Genomic DNA, 20342 nt, shown 5'->3' with positions numbered 1-20342 from the left:
TATTACACTTCAGGAGCGGGCCATCACCTACCTAAAGCAAACTTTATCAGAATTAGTCCTTTCCAGTTACACTCTTCTACCTTTGTGAAGGAATGGCTAACAGAACTGGATAAACGGAATTTTTAGAGCACCAGTTTTAAGTGTTTAAGTATAGTCAAATACCCAGGCCAGCAAGACCTGGTACTGGCTGCTATTTCTTTTTTGTGGTTGTTGTTTGGTTTTGGTTTTCTTTTTGGAGGCAGAATTTCTCTGTCTATACTAGAACTAACTCTGTAGATCAGGCTAGCCTAGAACAAGTGCTGGGATTGAAGGCCATGTCACCATGCCCAGCTGCAATCATTGGTTTTTTTCCTGGTTTCCCTTTGTAGCGCCTTTGGAAGAGAGATGCTGAAGCGGAACATTGGTGTAGTCGTGGTGGGATTTCCGGCTACCCCAATCATCGAGTCCAGAGCCAGATTTTGCCTGTCAGCAGCTCATACCAAAGAAATACTTGACACGGTAAGTACCTTTGATCAATACTGAAAGAGGTTATGTATCAGACGGTTTAGTCACCTGATGTTGTTGAGCACCTGGGACCTGGCTGCTGAGGCAGCGGTGGCAGTGCTATTGAAATGGCCCCTTCTAAACAACTGCAGAATCTTCTAAATCACCCACCAAATCCAGGTCCACGTTCTGGAGAGCTGTCTTCCTCTGTGTTGTTTGATGACAGGGTCTCAATAAGTAGTCACGGTTGCTGCAGAACTCACTACGTACCTACACTGGAGATCCTCCTGCCTCAACATCCTGGCTGCTGGCACTGTAGGTTTGAGCTTCCTCACTCAGGTCAGCCTCCACCTGCACTGTTGTTTCCTTCCTCATGGATCTAAAGGTGAAGGTCCCTTTCCAGCTGTTGTAATTTACGCTTTCTCCTTTGATGTTACACTTACAAGCTTTTCCTCCATGTGTGGCTGCTATATATTGGTCCCAGCTAAAGGAACCTTGCTGGGTGTCCCCTTGAGCCCTAAGACACTCCCCAACACACACACACACAGAGCAAATAGCAAATTCTTTAAACTAGTAATGGTTTCATTGTGGGTTGGTTTGAGGGGAGTCGATACTGTGCTCCTTTGTTTTCTTTTTTGGACACAGGGTGGTCTGCGACTCACAGAGACCTGCCTGTGTCTGCCTCCCAACACTGAGATTACAGACTTGTGTAATGATGCCAGCTAAGATCTGCTAATCTTAATGAATTCTGCAAACTCCTGTTTCTAAAAGTACCATAACAGTCTCATTGACATTTTTGTTTGTTTCATTTTATATTTTGAGACAGGGTCTTCCTATGTAGTTCTGGCTATCCTGGAGTTCTTTATGTAAACCAAGCTGGTCTTGAACTCACAGAGACCATGTGCCTCTATCTCCAGAATGCTGGGACTAAAGGATGCAACACCATGCCTAGCTAGCTAACACTTTCTGTTTCTTAACAGCTAAAGACTTTTGACCTTTCTTGCCAGTATCTACAGAATGAAATTTCTCTCATTAAAAATATATTCCTTACCTGGGCTTAATAATGTGTGCCTTTGGTAATGCCAGCATTTAGTAGGTTGAAGCAGGAGGGTTGCAAGTTTGAAACCTGCCTGGGATAAGTTAAAAAAAAAACTTTCTCCAAAACAAAACAGGAAAAAAAGACTTTTTGGTTTTAGGGCGTATATTGTAGAAAGGCAGAGAGAGGGAGAGAGTAGAGAAGCATGGCCATGACCACATGATGGAGAGACCATAACCACATGATGGGGAGATGGGGGAAGGGACTGGGGAGATGGGGAGCAAGAGGGCAAGAGAGAAGCAAGACAGAGAGCAAGAGCAAGATGTTTTTTATTAGAATACTTTACTAGTGATTGATCTTCATTCTTTAAGTGACCAGCATGATACTCCGGCATTGTAAACTGCAGGTGTTACGTGTGAGCCTGCTCTTATCAGATTTTGACATTACCCAGTTGGTCCAGCATATTGATCCCCTTTTTTTCTCTAGTTGGAGTACTATTTTTAGATAGTAAAACTTTCTATACTAACTTATTTATATTTTTTTGAGATTATAATTACATCATTTCCCCTTCCCTTTTCTCCTTCCATCCCCTCCAGTGCTCTTGCTCTTATTCAAATTCATGGTTTTTCTTTTTAAGTTGGGGTGTGTGTGTCTATAAATAATTAAAAATACAGAGTCAGGCTAGAGAGATTGCTCAGCGGTTTAAGAGCACTGACTGCTCTTCCAAAGGTCCTGAGTTCAAATCCCAGCAACCACATGATGGCTCACAACTATCCATAATGAGATCTGATGACCTCTGGTGTGTCTGAAGACAGCCACAGTCTACTTTCATATAATAAATAAACAAAATCTTTAAAAAAAATACAGAATCAATAAAGCTGTTCTGAAAAATGGGAAGGACAAAGACTGTTAGAGCTAATAAATGGTTTTGGTAGAGCTGTCAGGTAGAATATCCTTGCACGGCGTTAGTATTTCCAGATTCCAGCAATAACCAAATGAAAAGGGAGTCTCAAGCCAGGCATGGTGGTACAGACCTTAGTCCCAGCGCTTGGGAGGCAGTGTGCACGGGGCCCACTGCAGTCTCAACATCAGGACTTGGGTAGACAACTGAGAATAAGTACTTACCTTTATGCTGGTAAGCAGTTCTAAAGCACACATTTCCTTTTACAATACCGGGGCACACTTTTTATCTGTTGTATGTTTGAGATTGGGCTTGAACACTCATGACTTGAAAGTTGGAGAAGTTGATTCTTTATCATGTAGGTCCCAGGGATTAGGCTTAGGTTGTGAGACTATAGAGGTGCCTTTACCTGCTGAGCCAATCACAGACCCAGGGTGTGCTTTCTAGCTATAATCCCAACAGGAAGCCTGTTCCCTTCCCTGCAAACACATTACACTTAGAAAAATCATACCCTTGTATACTTGGATACTGAGCCCAGTTTGATAGCTGGGCCTTAGCTCTTGTTCAGATGCTGTTCCTACCACAGCTGTGGGCAGGCTTTCCTGAGTATCTGGATTCAGTGTGTCCCACCAAGATAACCTTGCCACTGATGTTTCTGCTCAGGAGAGCCATGGGTGCACTGGTACCCTGCTGGACCGGGTGGCTGACTTCTCTCTCATGTTTTTCAGGCTTTGAAGGAGATAGATGAAGTTGGAGATCTGCTGCAACTAAAGTACTCTCGCCATCGGCTGGTGCCTCTATTGGACAGGCCCTTTGATGAGACTACCTATGAGGAGACAGAAGACTGAGCCTTTCTGGTGCTCCCTAGAGGGGGATACTTCCTCCCAGGACAGTGTGTGGCCTTTCTGAGCCAATTCCAGGAACCACACTTCAGTGACCACTTCATGTGAAAGACATTTCTGAAGCTACTGAAGGTGGCCACCTCCACTCCAAATGGCATTTTGTAAATAGTAAAAAAAAAAAAAAAAAAAAAAAAAAAAAAAAAAAAAAGCTGCTTCACATTCTTCCTTTGTTTGCTAAGTCTCACACACACACACATTATATATATATCTACTTTGTCCATTAAAAAATGTTTTATTTTCTAACTATTCTACTTGTGAAATCACGCTGACCCTTGCCTGTGGCTTCTGGAACAGGCATTCCCCGCTGCAGTCACCTCATAGGCTTGGATCTGTCAAGACTTACTTCAGGCCCTGGCTCTCCAGCCTCGAGCCTCACTGGCCCTCTCCCTAAGGAGCAAGTGCCTTCTGCTGACTTTCCGCCCAGGTCTCAGAGGTTGCCCGCCTTGTAATCCCTATTTAACCAGTCAAGTTAATCAACCAAAGCATTCTGTCTTTAGTCTTAAGGTAACTGTTACCAAGGCCAGAAAGCTTATGTGGCTCCCTCCTGGCCAAGTACCTCCTGACTGACACTCTCTCTCTCTTTTTTTTTTTGTTCTGCTCACCAAATAATCTATTCACTATCAGAGCTTTCTTTGTATGGTCAGTAATAGGCTGAAGATGTATCCAACGTTCTGGTTCTCCTGAGATCTAAGCCTAAGGCTTCCCTCCTCCAAAGTTACAGCAGCCTCTTGCTGGTTCTGGGTCCAGATTAAGATTTGACCCTTAAAGGCAAGTGTTGGTCAGTCTTCTGCTCATGTTCCCCTTCACAATTAGTGGTATAAGTTTTCCGTGTAGATGCTGACCCACCTGAACAGTGCTCTTCCAAAGGCCAGTTCTCCTCCTCCTCCTGTGCCCCTGGGCTGGCTTCTCTTTGTGCTTCCATTGTATTTTTCCCCCTTTGAGGAATTCTGATCAAATACCTCTTTCTTAAACTGGAATAGCCTCTGTTTTCCTGTCACCACCAGGTCAGGGACTTTATTAGAGCTTTGTGCTGCTTGACCAAAGACCACATCTGATGAGCACCATTTTAAAGTTAATTTTTTTTTCTTTTGACCAAAACTTAATTGAAGAGAACTTTTGGCTTTATTGGATGGATTTACCTTTAGTAGTGATCAAGGGTTAGAAGGAAGGGTTGAGAACAGAATGTGAGAAAGAACTGTTCAGAGTACATTCTGTATGTCATTCTTTACAATTACTCTTATTACTGATAAAGATGCCCAAGGCCAGTTCTTCTGGGGGCCTGTAAGCTGCAGGCCCCGGGCCAGAAAAGCAGTATCTTTCATGAAGCTCTGTTTTCATACCTCGGATCTGGTATCTTTGGCCCTCCTGGCATCTGTGAGCTTTTAGCCCTTGATGTTCTAAAGTTGTATGTGGATTTTTTAAAGAATAGAAATGGGTGATAAGGCTGAGTGTGATAACCTACGCCTTTAATCCTAGATCTCAGAAGGCAGAGGCAGGCTGATCTCAGTTTGAGGTCAGCCTGGTCTACACAGAGTTCCAGGACAGCCTGGGCTGCATAGTGAAACCTGGAGAGGGAGAGAGAGAATAAAAAGATCCCATAACTAAGTCCAATAAAGATCAAATTCTTTCCTCACTTTCCCCCCGCAGAATCCCACTGGAATACCAAGTATTTTGCACAGCACTTACTATTTAATGATGTAGACTTGTAGATAGGGCTTGCAAAAGTAACAAACTTTAAGCAATGAACATGCCTGCTAGTCTTTTAGCTTACATGAAATCACTTCAAATTAAAATGCTATTACAGGCATCTAAATTTTTTTGTATGTATCTCTTGGTGCAAAGTTTATTTCGGGCTAAATGTAACTAAGTTAAAGTTTTTTATTATTGTTTGTTGGTTGGTTGGTTTTTTGTTGTTTGTTTGTTTGTTTTGAAGAGACAAAACCCCTGTGATCTACCCATGATCTCTACTTTCTAGAGGACAAAATGGTTTATACCCTGTGTATGTGGCTGGTTTTTTGTAAATCTGTAATAGAAATCTCTGACCCAGTCATGTCATAGGTGATTATAATCCAAAAATTGGGGGAGATAGTGTATATTAGTCTGACATTTGAGAGTGAGTAGAAGTCTGGGCCTTAAATAGATTCAGGCATTTGCAATCACCACCAAAGCCAACTAACTGTACTTTGCCTCATCCTTTTCATTTATCAATGTCCTTACTCATTCTGTGTTTGTAAGACCCCTTCACAGTTCACATCAGGATCCAGAAGATAATCAGAATCATGCAGAAGATTTAGCCTGAGGGGCAAGGGCAGTGAATATCTCCTCTTTATAGTATCCTTGTTTTAAGGATTCCAGCCCTTGTAGCTGGAGAGATGGCTCAGTGGTTGGGTACACTGACTTCTTTTTCAGAGGACCCAGGTTCAAATCTCAGCACCCACATGGCAGCCCACAACTGTCTGTAACTCCAAGATTTGACACGCTCGCATAGACATACATGTAGGCAAAATACATAAAATAGAGGTAAATAAATAAAACCTGGGGGAAAACCAGTAACCAGCCCCCTTCCACCCTTCATTCACTGTCTTCAACACTTCTGACTCACACCCTCTCCTAGGCTGAAGGGTAAAGCATCCTCATAGAGATCTGCCTCTGATCCTTTACTCCTCCCTCATTCTGGATTGTCTTCTTTGTGGTTGGGATTCTGCCTCCAGAGAAGACTGACAAGTGCTGGTGCAGCATTTGGGGAGCTGGAGGGCAGACAGCCTGCTCCTTGCATGCACAACAATGCACTTCAGTGTTTTTTTCCCTTACTAGTTAAGGGCATCCATATCTGAGTCTCTGATGACTGGCAAGGTATAGCCACATTACCTGGTGTGTAATTAATATATCTTGCAAAAAGCAGGATAAACATCAGGCTTAGATTTCTTGACTTTTTAGACAAAGCGGGAAATGGTACCTGCTATCACCTGGTTTTCCAAATTGAGGAATCTACCTAATTGCAGTATTTTGACAAAACCCATAGAAATGTAAATAAACGGTTGCTATGGGTCAGGTATGGTACACACCTGCAAGTCCAGTACTCAGAAGACAGAAGCAAGTGGAACTTCTAGATTATTCTGTGCTACAAAGTGAGACTCTCCAGAAAATAAAAAAAGAGCGGATTGCTAAGACTTAAAGTCAGGACGCTGTTCTCCCAGTGTTCTAGCTAAGATGCAGCTGGGTATTTGTGCCTCTTTGCTTCCAATATGGGGCTAGTTAGGGAAAGGAGAGCAGTAGGTTTTCCTCTCTTCCTGTGTTGTGCTGATCGGGAGCTGTCAAGTATTTCTCACAAATAAAATCATTTTAGCCTGGAGCTATGAAGGGGAGGGGTTTATTAAATCAGGATTCTGCTTGGCAGTTTATCAATTAATATATAAGCCCCTCCCACCCCCAGTTCCAGAACCTATGCTTAACAGTAAACTCAGTACCCAGCAGGCATCTTAATCCATTAAGCCAGTCAATCAAAATACCTTCCATGTGGAGAAAAGCATGTCCTTTCTCTGCCTTATCCACATGAAATGTGTACTTGGACTTCTAGCCAGCTCAAAGGGTACAGAGAAAGGCCCACAAGTGATCCTCTATCTTGCCTACCAAAGGCTATTTCTGTTGTAGTTTTCAGTGACTTCTATTTTCTAAGATGCTTTTTGCTGTAGATTGAAAGGTTTCTAGGAAGGAAATGGGAACCTGCTTAAGCCCTAATGATGAGCATTTTCATCTTTGCGGAGTCTGAAGATTCACACTCACAGTCCACCCTTAGGAGCAGCCTGGTGTCAGGAAGCTGTGAGCAAGATTTTGTTTACTATGATATGGCCTTAAACTGTTACTGTTTCTAGTGTGATGAATTATAACAAGCCAACCCTGAAGGATGCTGTGGCTCTTGCCCCGTGTCACTGTTTTTAAAGAAGCAACGCCTAAAGCTTTATTCTTTGGGAGCAGTTGTTGATGGAATGGTGCTTGCAAGAACAGCACCCTGATGTACTCAGTGTCTCTTTTCTGTGCCCTCTGCACATGTGCAAGGAGCTCCAGTGAACTCAAAGTCCAGCACAAGTCCCAGGTAATTCTTGTACAGATCCTGAGTGGTGGATGTAGCACCAAGTGATGGAGTTACCTTCCCCCTTAACATTGTATGTCAGGATTACCTTAGGCAATAGTTGGAATTCAGAGCTTCCTTACTGGTTCGTTCTTCACAGGACACGGAAACCTCTCCTGTTAGTTTAGCCTGCATGCCCACAGTCTTGATGACCCCTCTCTGTACAAAAGCAGCTAACAGTAAGCGATGGGGGAAGAGAAGAGAACAGGTGTCTACGGGAGAGTTGAATTAGGATGGTCTTGTTGATCCACGTTTTCCCACTGACCAAGTTACTGTAGGCTGGAGTCTGCAAGGTGTACTGTGACTCGAACCCTTTTCATTGTTGTAATGTTCTTATCCTCTGAGAATGTGAGATTTTTAATTTTAGTAATGTCTTACAAATAATCACTCTTCTGTAGCCTCCTACCTTCTTGCCAGATGTTTTATTTTTCTTTATTTTATTTTATATTGGATGACTGTGAAGCTATACATAGTAGGTTGTGGAGGATATCCATTTTCAGAGTGCATGTTAAGAATTAAAGCAGACCTACTTGAGATGAATCATCCCATATTGTTTTTCCCTAATAAAATATTCAGAAATAGACACCTGCCTTTATTCATTCAACTAATAAATGTCAGGCATTCACCTTGATGCCAGTAAGTGCACTGGGCCAGCAATGACAAAAAGACAGATGTGGCTCCTGTGTCTGGTGAACAAGTGTGTGAACATACCTTACAAACCGCTAAGGACTTGGGCAGACAACCCAAAAGTGATAACAGAAACAGGTAACAGAAAATCCCCCCCTGAGGAAATGGAATACATTAAAAGACCTCAGTTGGGAAGTAGAGGCAAGAGGATCATTGCAAGTTTGGAGCTAGAAGTCCAGGGCAGCTACACTGTCTTTGCAAGGGGGCCCAGGGGGTATTTTATCTGTGGGGAAAACAATGAAAAGGTTTTTTTTTTTATTTTGTTCTTTCATATTTATGATTTGTGTGTTCATGCCAGTTCACATGTGGTCAGAGGACAGTTTGTAGAAGGCATTCCTCTGTCACATGGGATTCAAGCACTGGATACAGTGTATCAGGATTAGTAGCAAAATGCCTTTACCAACTGAGCTATCTTGCTGGCTAAAAAAAATGTGACAGTTGAAAAAGATAGCAACATTGACAAGTTGATAAAATTTGTATATAAATACAAAGGACTTAGAATAAATTGGCTAAACAATGGCTTATTTTATTGCCATTTTATTTTATTTTATTTTATTTTATTTTTTGGTTTTTCAAGACAGCTTTCTCTGTGTAACACTAGCTGTTCTGGAACTCACTCTGTAAACCAGGCTGACCTCGAACTCAGAAATCCACCTGCCTCTGCCTCCCAAGTGCTGGGATTAAATGCATGCACCACAACTGCCCGGCAGTCTTTTTTTTTTTTTTTTTAAGATTTATTTATTGTTATATGTAAGTACACTGTAGCTGTCTTCAGACACACCAGAAGAGGGCATCAGATATCATTACGGATGGTTGTGAGCCACCATGTGGTTGCTGGGATTTGAACTCAGGACCTTCAGAAGAGCAGTCAGTGCTCTTACCTGCTGAGCCATCTCACTAGCCCCTGAAGTCTTTTTAAAACAAACAAAACACTGTAATGTTCTTGGCATTAGGGTGCCTATAGATCACTAAACTTGGCAGAGTCCAGAAACAGACTCAAAGTGTGATGTGGTCAGGATTTCAACAAGAGATCCAAAGTACTTCAGTGAAGAAATTACAATTGTTGCAGCTAGGAGCATTGGAGCTACGAGAGGAAGGAGGACCTTTAACCTTCATATACAATAATCTAATTAAATAGATTATAGATCTAAATATGAAATGATAGGGCTGGGGAAGTAGTTCAGTGAATTTTAAAGTGCTTGCCTGCCAGAGTTCAGATTCCTAGCACCCACTAATGCTAGCTAGCTAGACTAGATGAAACTGTGAGTTCCGCGTTCAGAGAGAGAGAGACCCTCCCTCAGCAAATAAAATGAGCATCTGACATCCTCACATGTACACCACACAAATATACACATTTGAAGAATATCTCAAAAAAAAATCAACAAATTCACTAAAAATACAGGCTGGAGAGATAACTCAATTGTTAAGAGCACTAGCTGTTCTTCCAGAGGACCAGGTCCAATTCCCAGCACACTCATGGAAGCTCACAACCGTGACTCCGGTTCCAGAGAATCTAGTACCCTTTCCTGGCCACTGCAGGCACTAGGCATGCATGTGGCACATAGATGCAGCTAAAACATCCATGCACATAAAGTTAAAAAAATTTTGGAAGGGTAATTTTTTGACACAGGCTTTGTCTATGTAGCCCTAGCTGTCCTGAAACTCACTCTGTAAACCAGGCTACCATTAAACCCACAGATCTGCCTGCCCCTACCTCCCAAGTGCTGGGATTAAAGGCATGTGCCACTACTGTCCAACATCATGATTTCCTCATAGAAATAAAACACATGCAAAGAGTCTAACTTGTTAATGAGGAAGTAAAATATGGAAGAAATTTGCTTACTTCTAATAAGCAGTATTAGAAAAATGAAGGCAGGAGCTGGAGAGATGGCTCAGAGGTTAAGAGCACTGACTGCTCTTCCAGAGGTTCTGAGTTCAATTCTCCAGCAACCACATGGTGGTTCACCACCATCTGTAATGGGATCTGATGCCCTTTTTGGGTATGTCTAAAGACAGCTACTGTGTACTCATATAAATAAAATAAATCTTTAAGAAAAAAAAAAAAAAGAGGGCTGGAGAGATGGCTCAGCGGGCAAGAGCACGAACTGCTCTTCCGAAGGTCCTGAGTTCAATTTCCAGCAACCACATGGTGGCTCACAACCATCCGTAATGAGATCAGATGCCCTCTTCTGGTGTGTCTGAAGACAGCTACAGTGTACTTACATATAATAAATAAATAAATAAATAAATAAATAAATAAATAAATGAAAAATGAAGGTAGAACTGATTTCTTCTGTATTTCAGGTAGACAGCAACTGAATTTCTATGAGACAGGACAGAATTTACATCCCCATAGACAAGTCATTTTGTTTTATTACTGATTATAACATGTAGCAATATAGTCAAAGACAATGGTAGACTAGCATTGGGTCATGAGAAGAAGGGTAAGGATGTATACTGCCTGTGGACAGTGCAGGGTTTCTCAAATTTTTGTTCCCTCAAAATTCTCATGCAATTTTTTTTCTTCTTCATATAGCACAGAGAAAAATCAAGAAATTCTATGCCTCAGCTATGAGGGTCACATTCATATATACATTTTAAAGATTTATTTTATTTATTTTATGTGTATGAGTACACTGTAACTGTACAGATGGCCGTGAGCCATCATGTGTGTGGCTGTTGGGAATTGAACTCGGGACCGCTGCTGGTCCAGCACACTGCGGCGTAATTCACTGTAGCTGTCTTCAGACAGCTACAGGAGAGGGCGTTCAGATCTCATTAGTGGTGGTTGTGAGCCACCATGTGGTTGCTGGGAATTGAACTCAGGACCTAAGGAAGAGCAGTTAGTGCTCTTACCCACTGAGCCATCTCGCCAGCCCTCGTATATACATTTTAAAAATGCACACATACATGTTACATGGGGCAACTTATGGGAGTTGGTTGTCTCCTTCGGATATGTGGATTCCCGGGATAGAAGTCAGGAGGTGGACAGCAAGTACCTTTACCAGTTGAGCCACCTCACTCACTCATGGGAGTCTATACATTTATTAAAACTCACTGAGCCAAATAGTTAAAATAGATATATTACTTTAAATTTTACCTATTTGCCTGCATGTATGTCTGTGCACATGTGCATGCCTAGTGCCCAGTGGGGGCCAGAAGTGGGTATCAGATTCCCTAAAATTGGAATTCCAGATGGTTGTTTAGTTAATTTTCTGTTGCTGTGATAAAATACCTTAGCCGACTTACAGAAGAGTTTATTTGGGGCTTGCAGCCTCAGAGGGATAAGAGTCCATCACCATCCTGGCGGAGCCCATAGCAGAAGACAGGCAGGTTGGGTGCTGCAGCAGCCGCTGAGAGATTACATCCTAACCCACAAACAGGAAGCAGGGAACACACTGGGAAGCCTTGAGTCTTTTGAAACCTCAAATCTCTCCGGCAGTGGCATACCTCCTAAATTCTTCCCAAACAATTCCACCAACTGAGGACCAACTATTCAAACATACTTATGGGGACCAATCTCATTCAGTCCACTGTAGACCCAGGCATGGTGGCCAATGCCTTTAATCTTTGCACTAGAGGTGTAGAGTAGGGAGGCAGGAAGGGTGTCCCTGTGAGTTCCAGGACAGCCAGAGCTACATAGTGAGACCCTTTCTCAAAAATTAAATGAATAAACAAATAAATAAAAATTTAAAAAACCGCCGGGCGGTGGCACACACCTTTAATCCCAGCACTTGGGAGGCAGAGGCAGGCAGATTTCTGAGTTGGAGGCCAGCCTGGTCTACAGAGTGAGTTCCAGGACAGCCAGGGCCATACAGAGAAACCCTGTCTCAAAAAACAAAAACAAACAAAAAAAAAATTTAAAAAATCAACCCACTGTAGCTGTGGGTGCTGGTAAGGACAACCATCACTTAGCACAAACTCCCCACTCCAGCCCTAAACATGGATATATTTTATTATTTTTAAACTATATCTCAATGAAAATTAGAAAAGATATCAGTTTCATGGTGGGAGTGATATGAGATCAGAAGTAGGTCCAACAGTATCCGTTTGCTTATTCAGACAGTCCAGACCAGGGGAGTAGCTTGTAGTGGAGAAGCAGTTAGTGACATGGAAACAAAATGAATGAATGAATGAATGAATGAATGCGTGACTGAACAAGCTCATCATCTTCAAAGTCACTTTAATCTGGTAGAAAGTGTCAAAAGTATGACTAAAATATTGGCAGAAGATGTGAAAGTATTTATTCCAAAAAAAAAAAAAAAATTTAGGGGGCTGGAGAGATGGCTCAGTGGTTAAGAGCGCTGGCTGCTCTTCCAAAGATCCTGAGTTCAATTCCCAGCAACCACATTGTGGCTCACAACCATCTGTAATAGGATCCGTTGTCCTCCACTGTTGTGTGTCTCAAGACATCGACAGTGTACACATGTACATAAAATAAATAAATAAATTATTATCCTGGCAGTGATGGTGCACACCTTTAATCCCAGCACTTGGGAGGCAGAGGCAGGTGGATTTCTGAGTTCGAGGCCAGCCTGGTCTGCAGAGTGAGTTCCAGGACAGCCAGGGCTACACAGAGAAACCCTGTCTCGAAAAACAAAAAACAAACAAACAAACAAACAAATAAATAATTTAAAAAAAAATTTAAAGCCTAACCTTTAGTCTAGTGACACCAGCTTGATTTAGAAGCCACTCACAGGCTAAAATTCTGTTCTCTAACATTTGAGTGTTTATCACATACCAGGCAGGCCTCTTCTTAGTTGGATCATGCGAAATTGCCAGTATTTCAACCCCTTTGACAGGACCCCACACTCAGGCTGTCACCCCCTGCGTCACCATTCAATTCTGCTGCTGTGGAGAGCAGGAGCAATTTCAAAACAATACCAAATAAAAACAAAACAACAACAAAGCCCAGCGCAGCTCTGAGAGTTCCAACTCTGCTTCAGGCACTCCTGAGTGGTTGTAGACCACAGCTTGGTCATACTAGCCACCCTCTCCACTGTCCCAGGTTCGCTTCCAGGCTCCCTCCCGCGTCCATCCCAGGTGGGCATCACCTTGATTGCATACTTTCCCATTCGCATCCCACCACTTGGTCTAAGCCACAGCTCCGGAATTCTAGTTGCCCAGAGGTCGCTGCTCAGTAGCTTACGGTGAAGATCCAACCCGAAGGTCTGGCAGAAAGGGCTGGACCATCCGTCCCAAGGATCAGTGACACCAGCTGCAGGACAGATCCTCCGACCCCTGCACTCAGGCTTACCCCCACCACACCCCAACCGCTGTTCTGGGACTGTGGCTTGTGTGGTCTCCAGGTTCGGACACTCCTAAAAGCTGAAAGGGGACCGGGAGCTGGGACCGCAGGGTAGCGGCAAGCTCCTTATCCCAGGCGACGCTGGGAACTTCCAAAGCCCCCTCCCTCGCAAACCTACCTGGCTGCACGCACACTTCTGCCTAAGTTCCAAAGACTCACAGCGCTCGCCGCCGGTCAGTCGCGCGTCCCTGCCAGTGAGGCCCGGGCTAGTTAGGGTGGCTGGCTGTCGCCTGCGCTGTCGGGAAGCGCTCCGGTGGCGCCGCAGAGCCTCCTCGCCCCTCAGCAGTGGCCGCGCGGGGCGCACATCGTGGGGCCCCCGACTTCCCGGGAACAGGAATTCGCTTGGGGCCGCGACGGCGACAGCGGCGGGGACTGAGGGCGGGGTGCCCGCCAGATCAAAGGGGCCGCCCCGGGGAGCCCGGACCAGTCCGCGAGCGCCGAGGGGCCCCTGGGGACAGCGAGGGCGCGGGGGGTGGGCGCATGGGGGAGGGAGAGACATCGGGGCCACTGACCAAGCTCGCAGAGCCGTGCTCACCGGACGCGCGCACCCGAGCGCGCGCTCCCGCCGCTCCTCGCGAGGTCCCCGCGCGACTGGACGGAGCCTGCGCCGCAGCCCGCGCTCCCGAGCCCAGCGGCTCCGGCAGAGCAGCCTCGAAGAGACACGATGCGGCCACCGCCCAGCGGAGCGCGGCTCCCGCGCGCCCTGATGCTGCTGACCGCGCTGTTGGCCACTGGCCGAGGGCTCCCACTGAGGAAGCGAGGTCCCGGGCCCCACGGCCACTCGAGGATGGCGGAGGTGAGTGATGAGCGGGACTGGAGGGACGGAGCGGGATGGGTACCGGGAGGATGGCCAGGAGCACTGAGCCCGCAGGAGTTTACACTTCCCACGCGTGGCCGCGAGCCCTGGCGGCGCCGTAACGTACTTGCTGAAGAGGGAAAAGTAGACTGTGGTGCCTGCCTGCTCTGCAGTGGCCCGGCTTCCTGGGTCCTATCCACCCCTTCCTCGCCCCGAGCAAACATCACCTGCAGCGGGCACACCCCTGAGAAGCCACGCTAAAGTGGAGAGAGGAGATTCCAGAGCTCTGTGGAGCGGTGGCCTGGGGCTACCGACTTGGGCTAGGTTATTCCCCTGCAGCAGCTCCTTAATTCTAACCAAGGGTTCCGGGGTTTTCCACTGGGAGTTGAGACAGGCTGAGGTAGTTAAGGGCGTTCTGCACCTTGCTGGGTGTGAGCTGTCAGCCAGCATTTCTTCAAAAAATGTGGGTCTCAAGATAGAAGAGCAAGGCGAAAGAGTGCTGGCAGTGTTAGAAACACTGTTTCAGTCACCAATCTCTGCGGTCTATCTAACCTTATGCCCTCCTCTCACAGTTTTTGTGGGCACTTCCCATCCCCGTCCCCATTTCCATGGAGGCTTGTTTGTATGCAAAAGCCAGCCTGATGGGTTCTTCTTGCCTGGAGCTGTTCTGGAGGAAGACCCCCATTCCCAAGATGGGGAAACTGAGGGTCCAGGACCTGCAGGAAACAAGAGATGCTAAATGCAAGACTTAGGCAGGAGTTTGGGCCATATTGTTAGAGCCCAGGCTCCCTGAGCCCTTCAGAGGATGGGAAGGCTCCCTTAAGTTTACATCCTATGGCCCTTAAATATCACAAACCATGGTCATCTCTAAGACATTTTCCTTTTCTCCTCAAGTTCCTAGCTTCCCCAAGTAGGGATGCATCCTGTAAATTATAGGGCTGTAGTAGGGCTGCTACCTTCATTCCGGGACCTGGAATTTGTAGTCCTGGGGACAGCTGTCTCGAACTTTGTAAGATGCCTATCCTGTTCCTAGCCACTGCCATAGGGCCAGATGCTGCCAAATGTTTTCCGAGGGGCACATATCTATCTACCTGGCCATTGTTGAGACACCGATGTGGACAAATACAGGGATTTCTGACCTGGATGTACTGTTGAGCCTGGATTTCTAGCATTCCGGAGTCTGGAGTAAGAGACCTCGTGTGAGGCCAATATGTGCCATGTAGGGTCTCGGGCTAGTCTGAGCTACATAGCCACATTTGTCTCAAAGAAAAACAAAGCAAAACAATGAATAACTAGAAACAACTACCATAGCAACAACGACAAAACAAACACCCAAAAATCAGAGGCTTTTAGTCTCACTGCTAACCTGAGGATAATGATAGTGGTCAAATTAAATTGGCTTGGTAGGGCATAGTGACATAGACTTGTAATCCCAGCACTAGGGAGGTTTAGGCATGAAAACAAGAAGCTTGAGGTCACTGTCAACTACATAGCAAGTTTGAGGCCAGCCTGGCCCCATGAGACCCCTGTCTCAGAATAAGATAAAATTATTTAAAAAAATAGATTGGCTTCATTTCTGCTTGCTCGGCATTAATCTTTGTCTTAACACTCATCACTGTGTGTTGCAATCACTTTTAGTATGTTTTAGTATGAAAGAAAGAGTTACTTTAGAGTCAGAATTGTGTCCTTAGGCCCAGGATGGAACCTGGCTGAGAACCTGGCTGAGCCCTAAAAAAAAAAATCTAAACATAGCTGGACATAGTGGCACACACCTTTAATCAAAGCACTCGAGAGGCAGAGACAGGCAGATATCTTTGGATCCTAGGCTAGCTAGGGCTACATAGTGCAACCTTGCCTCAAAACAATAACAAAAATCCTAAACACAAATTAGTGCCTAAAATTAAAAAATAAAAATTGATGCTCAGGGCCTATGGGGCTGGCCCAGACTGTCATTAACCTTATGACTTAGCTACTTTCTTCACAATTAAAAAAAGAGGGCTAGCCAGTTATGGCTGTGCAGGCTTGAAATCCTACCACTCAGGATAGGAAGGGATTGCCTCAAGTTCAAAGCCAACTTGGTTTGTCTAGCAAGTCCTAGGTAGGTGAACTAGGGCTGCATATGAGAACCTGTCTGAAAAAAATACCAAAATATGCCAAACGGTGGGGGTGCATACCTTTAATTCCAGTATTCAGGAGGCAGAGGCAAAGAGAGTTCCAGGATGAAAAAAACTAATATGGCTGGAGAGATGGCTCAGTGGTTAAGAGCACTGACTGCTCTTCCAGAGGTCCTGAGTTCAATTCCCAGCAACCACATGGTGGCTCACAACCATTTGTAATGAGATCCAATGCCCTCTTCTGGTGTGTGTGAAGAGAACTACAGTATACTCATATACATAAGATAAATAAATCTTTAAAAAAAAACTAATAAATAAATAAATAAATAAAATCAAAAGTAAATAATTGAAAAGTAAGAAAGGGACTACATGGATATGTTTCCAGAATCTGTGATTTCAAGCCAAAGGTCCTCTTGAGAAAATGCAGACAGCTATCCCTGGGACGAGGATAAGTCAGAAATAACTGACCCACCCAACAACCTAGCTCCTTAGTGGATCCATAAAACCAGAAAATATAATCCCACAATTAAGCTGAGGCAGGGGAATCATGAAATCAATGTTATTCCTGACTATGTGGCAAGAACCCGTCTGCAACAACAACAACAAAAAACAAATTCAAGAGATGTTAAACATATATGGGACCCAGGTGGGCCACAAAGAGCTGTTCAGGGAGGTTGGCACATCTTTACATGTGTGTCCCAGGCTGCTTATCTGATGCTGACCAGATGTTGCAATGCCAGCTGTTGCTGATTTGGTTTCTGAAGAAGTGCATCAAGCTCCATGGCTGTGTCAGTTTGTTTTGCTTGGTGTTGTTATTTCTGGGGGTGGGAGTGGGAGGTTGCTCTTTGAAACAAGCTTTTACCCCAAAGTCTAGGCTGGCCTGGAGCTCACTAGATAGCCCAGGCTGGCCTTGAACTCATGACAATCCTAACCCAGCCTCCCAACTGCTGGGACTGTAGATGTGGGCCCACCACACCTGTTTCTCCTGGCCAATGTTGAGAAACCTGACTCCTGCCAAATCCAGAGGCCCTGGAGGCAGATGTGGTTGAACATCCCAGTAATTCCAACAGAGAAGAATCAGGAACTCTGTGAACCAAATGTGTCACCTTTGACTCCAGCAGGCCTGACGCTGAGCCTCAGTTTACATCCACAGTAAATTGGGTACAAGAAACCGTTTTGTGACCTGTAGTCTAAGTAAGAAGCCTTTGGACTCAAAGTTATAATCATTTCCAAGGCCAGAGGCCAAATTTGTTAAGAGGTAGGCGCAATAGGACATGGCTCTACCTCCTGTCCCATTAAGAAGAAAATGTTGCCGGGTGGTGGTGGCGGTGGCGGCGCATGCCTTTAATCCCAGCACTTGGGAGGCAGAGGCAGGCGGATTTCTGAGTTCGAGGCCAGCCTGGTCTACAGAGTGAGTTCCAGAACAGCCAGGGCTACTCAGAGAAACCCTGTCTCGAAAAACCAAAAAAAGAAGAGGAAGGAGGAGGAGGAGGAGGAGGAAGAGGAGAGAGGAGGAGGAGGAGGAAGAGGAGGAAATGAAGAAGAAGAAGAAGAAGAAGAAGAAGAAGAAGAAGAAGAAGAGGAAGAAGAGGAAGAAGAGGAAGAAGAGGAAGAAGAGGAAGAAGAGGAAGAAGAGGAAGAAGAGGAAGAAGGAGAAGAAGGAGAAGAAGAAGAAGAAGAAGAAGAAGAAGAAGAAGAAGAAGAAGAAGAAGAAGAAGAAGAAGAAGAAGAAGAAGAAGAAGATGAAGATGATGTTACCCAGACACCCACTGAGCTTGGCCTCTCTTGGGTATTATTTAATTCTCATGTCGCAATGCAGAAATGGATAGTGGGTCCAATAAGACACCCAGGATCCAAACTCAATTTTGTGCCCCTGGGCGCCTTACCCTGGCACCCATTCAACCATGCCTGGCAAGGTGTGAGAAGGTTAAGAGAGGACCAGAGGACATGGTGGTGGGGCTGGAATGAAGCAAAAGAGAAGTGAGGTCTGTTCTGGGCTCAGAGTCCTTGGGGGTGTCCCCAGGACACGGGCTCCAGAAGCTCGCCTGGCAGTAGGGATCTTGTCCCCCGTGGTAGGAAGCACTCTGAAGGGCTGGGCTGATGAAGAAGAGCTGAGAACAGAGGAAGGATCTTGTGAGTCCTGACAAACCTGCAGTGTCACACCTGGCAGGAGGCAGAAAGCTCCTCATCCCTTGTCTATAAAACTGCAGGAAAGCAAACCCACATGGCGTGCGAGAGGAGCAGAGAGGATGGGCAGCCTGGAGATACAGGTGTTTTCGTAGAGGTGACCCTTCTGTGTGACCAGTCTGGAGGGAGCTACATGGGGCCATGTAATAGCAAGCCTAGGCCTCATCTAGGCTGCCTCCTCCTGCAGCTGCCCCGCTCCCTGGTCTTCTAGATTCTCCAGACCCCGCCTGCCTTCCCCTCAATGGGGAACAAAGGAGGTATGGTTAAGGGTGAGAAGGGACTGGAGGCCTGGCTGTGGATCTCTGCAGACTAATCTCAATAGTTTCCTTCCCCTTCCCTGTCAAGTACTCTTTCAAGGGTCAGAAGCAAGCCTGGGGATGTAGGTCAGTTGGCAAAGTTCTTGCTTAGATTGCACAAAACCCTAGATTTCATCCCCAGCACAGCATAAAGCCCGACACGGTGCCAGATGCTGGTGGTGCTTGCTTTTAAGGTAGAGACAGGTAGATCTCTGACTTCAAGGCCAGCCAGGTCTACAGATCAAATTCTAGGACAGCCAGGGCAACACAGAGAAACCCTGTCTTTTTTTTTTTTTTTTTTAAGATTTATTTATTTATTTATTTATTTCGATTTTATTTATTTCATGTATATGATGAGTACACTGTAGCTGTCTTCAGACACACCAGAAGAGGACATCAGATCTCATTACAGATGGTTGTGAGCCACCCTGTGGTTGCTGGGATTTGAACTCAGGACCTCTGGAAGAGCAGACAGTGTGTTCTTAACCACTGAGCCCATGGTACAAACTTGTAATCCCAGTACTCTAAAAGTGGAGGCAGGAGGATCAAAGATTCAAAGTCTTTTTTTTTTATACTACATACTGAGTTTGAGGTCTGCCCAAACTACATGAGATCCTCTCTCATAATAATAATAATAATAATAATAATAATAATAATAATAATAACAGTTATTATAATGATCAAGATCAACAAGAGATATAAAAGGAGGATATGATAGTGTCCTAGTGTCTTGTACAGTCAGCACAGAGCCCACCTGAGGTACAACCCCTGTCTGGAGTTATCAAGGCACTGAAGTTCAGAGGGCAGACTCCTGCCTGCCTGCCGTCTCAGTCTCAGATGCCACTCTCCAGCCTCTTCTCCAATCATTGGCACAGGGTGATTGATGTGAGATTGGCACAAAAGGTAATTGTGGAGATCCAGAGACCCAGTTCATGGAGTTACTCAGCAGGCCTGGCTGCATAGCTGTGTGCCTTGAAATCTCAACAGCAGCAAGAGCAAAGCAGTCAACCCAAGTGGGCCCTGTCCCGTACTGGGAGCAGAGCGCTTTGCCAGCAGTGCTCACGTGATACTGAGGAGTTTGAGGTCTCCACTGGGTGCCAGGGTGGGTGGTAGAACAGTCTGTACTAATCAGGAGGGGAGCGGAGAAGAGAAGCTTAGTTTCCATGCCCCCCTACCCATGATATCACAACTGGGTGCCGAGACTTTCTGTGAGGCCAAAGCAACTTAGTCAGGTTCTGTGTGCATGCGCATGGGTCTTAGAGCTGGGCTTCAAGGAGGGACAACAGTGACCTACACCTGGGTCCAGATTCTGGTATGGGACAAGCTCCTGATCCCTGAGGCACAGAGGAAGTAGAGGGTAGAAACAGGCCAGTGGCCAAGTTTGGCCCTGTGGTGGGGAAGGAGATCAGAATACTGATCCCATCTGGAAACACTTGGGTCAGTGCTGCCTGGCCAAACCAGGGAGTGTGTGTGTGTGTGTGTGTGTGTGTGTGTGTGAGAGAG

General features: G+C 45.4%; 2 protein-coding genes across 3 annotated transcripts in view; both read left to right on the top strand.

Annotated features, from left to right (window-relative positions):
• Window positions 1–3470, top strand: part of Sptlc2 (serine palmitoyltransferase long chain base subunit 2) — a 90550-nt gene extending 87080 nt beyond the window's left edge. Inside the window, exons 11-12 of the mRNA XM_031357880.1 lie at window positions 369–498; window positions 3149–3470. Of these exons, the coding sequence (XP_031213740.1) occupies window positions 369–498; window positions 3149–3268 (250 nt within the window). The 3' untranslated portion in view covers window positions 3269–3470. The remainder of the gene's footprint in view (window positions 1–368; window positions 499–3148) is intronic.
• Window positions 3471–14033: 10563 nt separating this feature from the next.
• Window positions 14034–20342, top strand: part of Ism2 (isthmin 2) — a 22104-nt gene continuing 15795 nt past the window's right edge. Inside the window, exon 1 of one of the 2 annotated variants that reach the window (XM_031357060.1) lies at window positions 14034–14242. In XM_031357060.1, the coding sequence (XP_031212920.1) occupies window positions 14111–14242 (132 nt within the window). In that variant the 5' untranslated portion in view covers window positions 14034–14110. The remainder of the gene's footprint in view (window positions 14243–20342) is intronic. The other variant, XM_031357059.1, reaches the window with a different exon arrangement.

This window comes from Mastomys coucha, unplaced genomic scaffold (assembly GCF_008632895.1).
Source record: "Mastomys coucha isolate ucsf_1 unplaced genomic scaffold, UCSF_Mcou_1 pScaffold6, whole genome shotgun sequence".
In the NCBI taxonomy this organism is placed as follows: domain Eukaryota; kingdom Metazoa; phylum Chordata; class Mammalia; order Rodentia; family Muridae; genus Mastomys; species Mastomys coucha.
The sequence above is the reverse complement of the archived record's forward strand: the minus strand, read 5'-3'. Positions and strand labels throughout refer to the sequence as shown.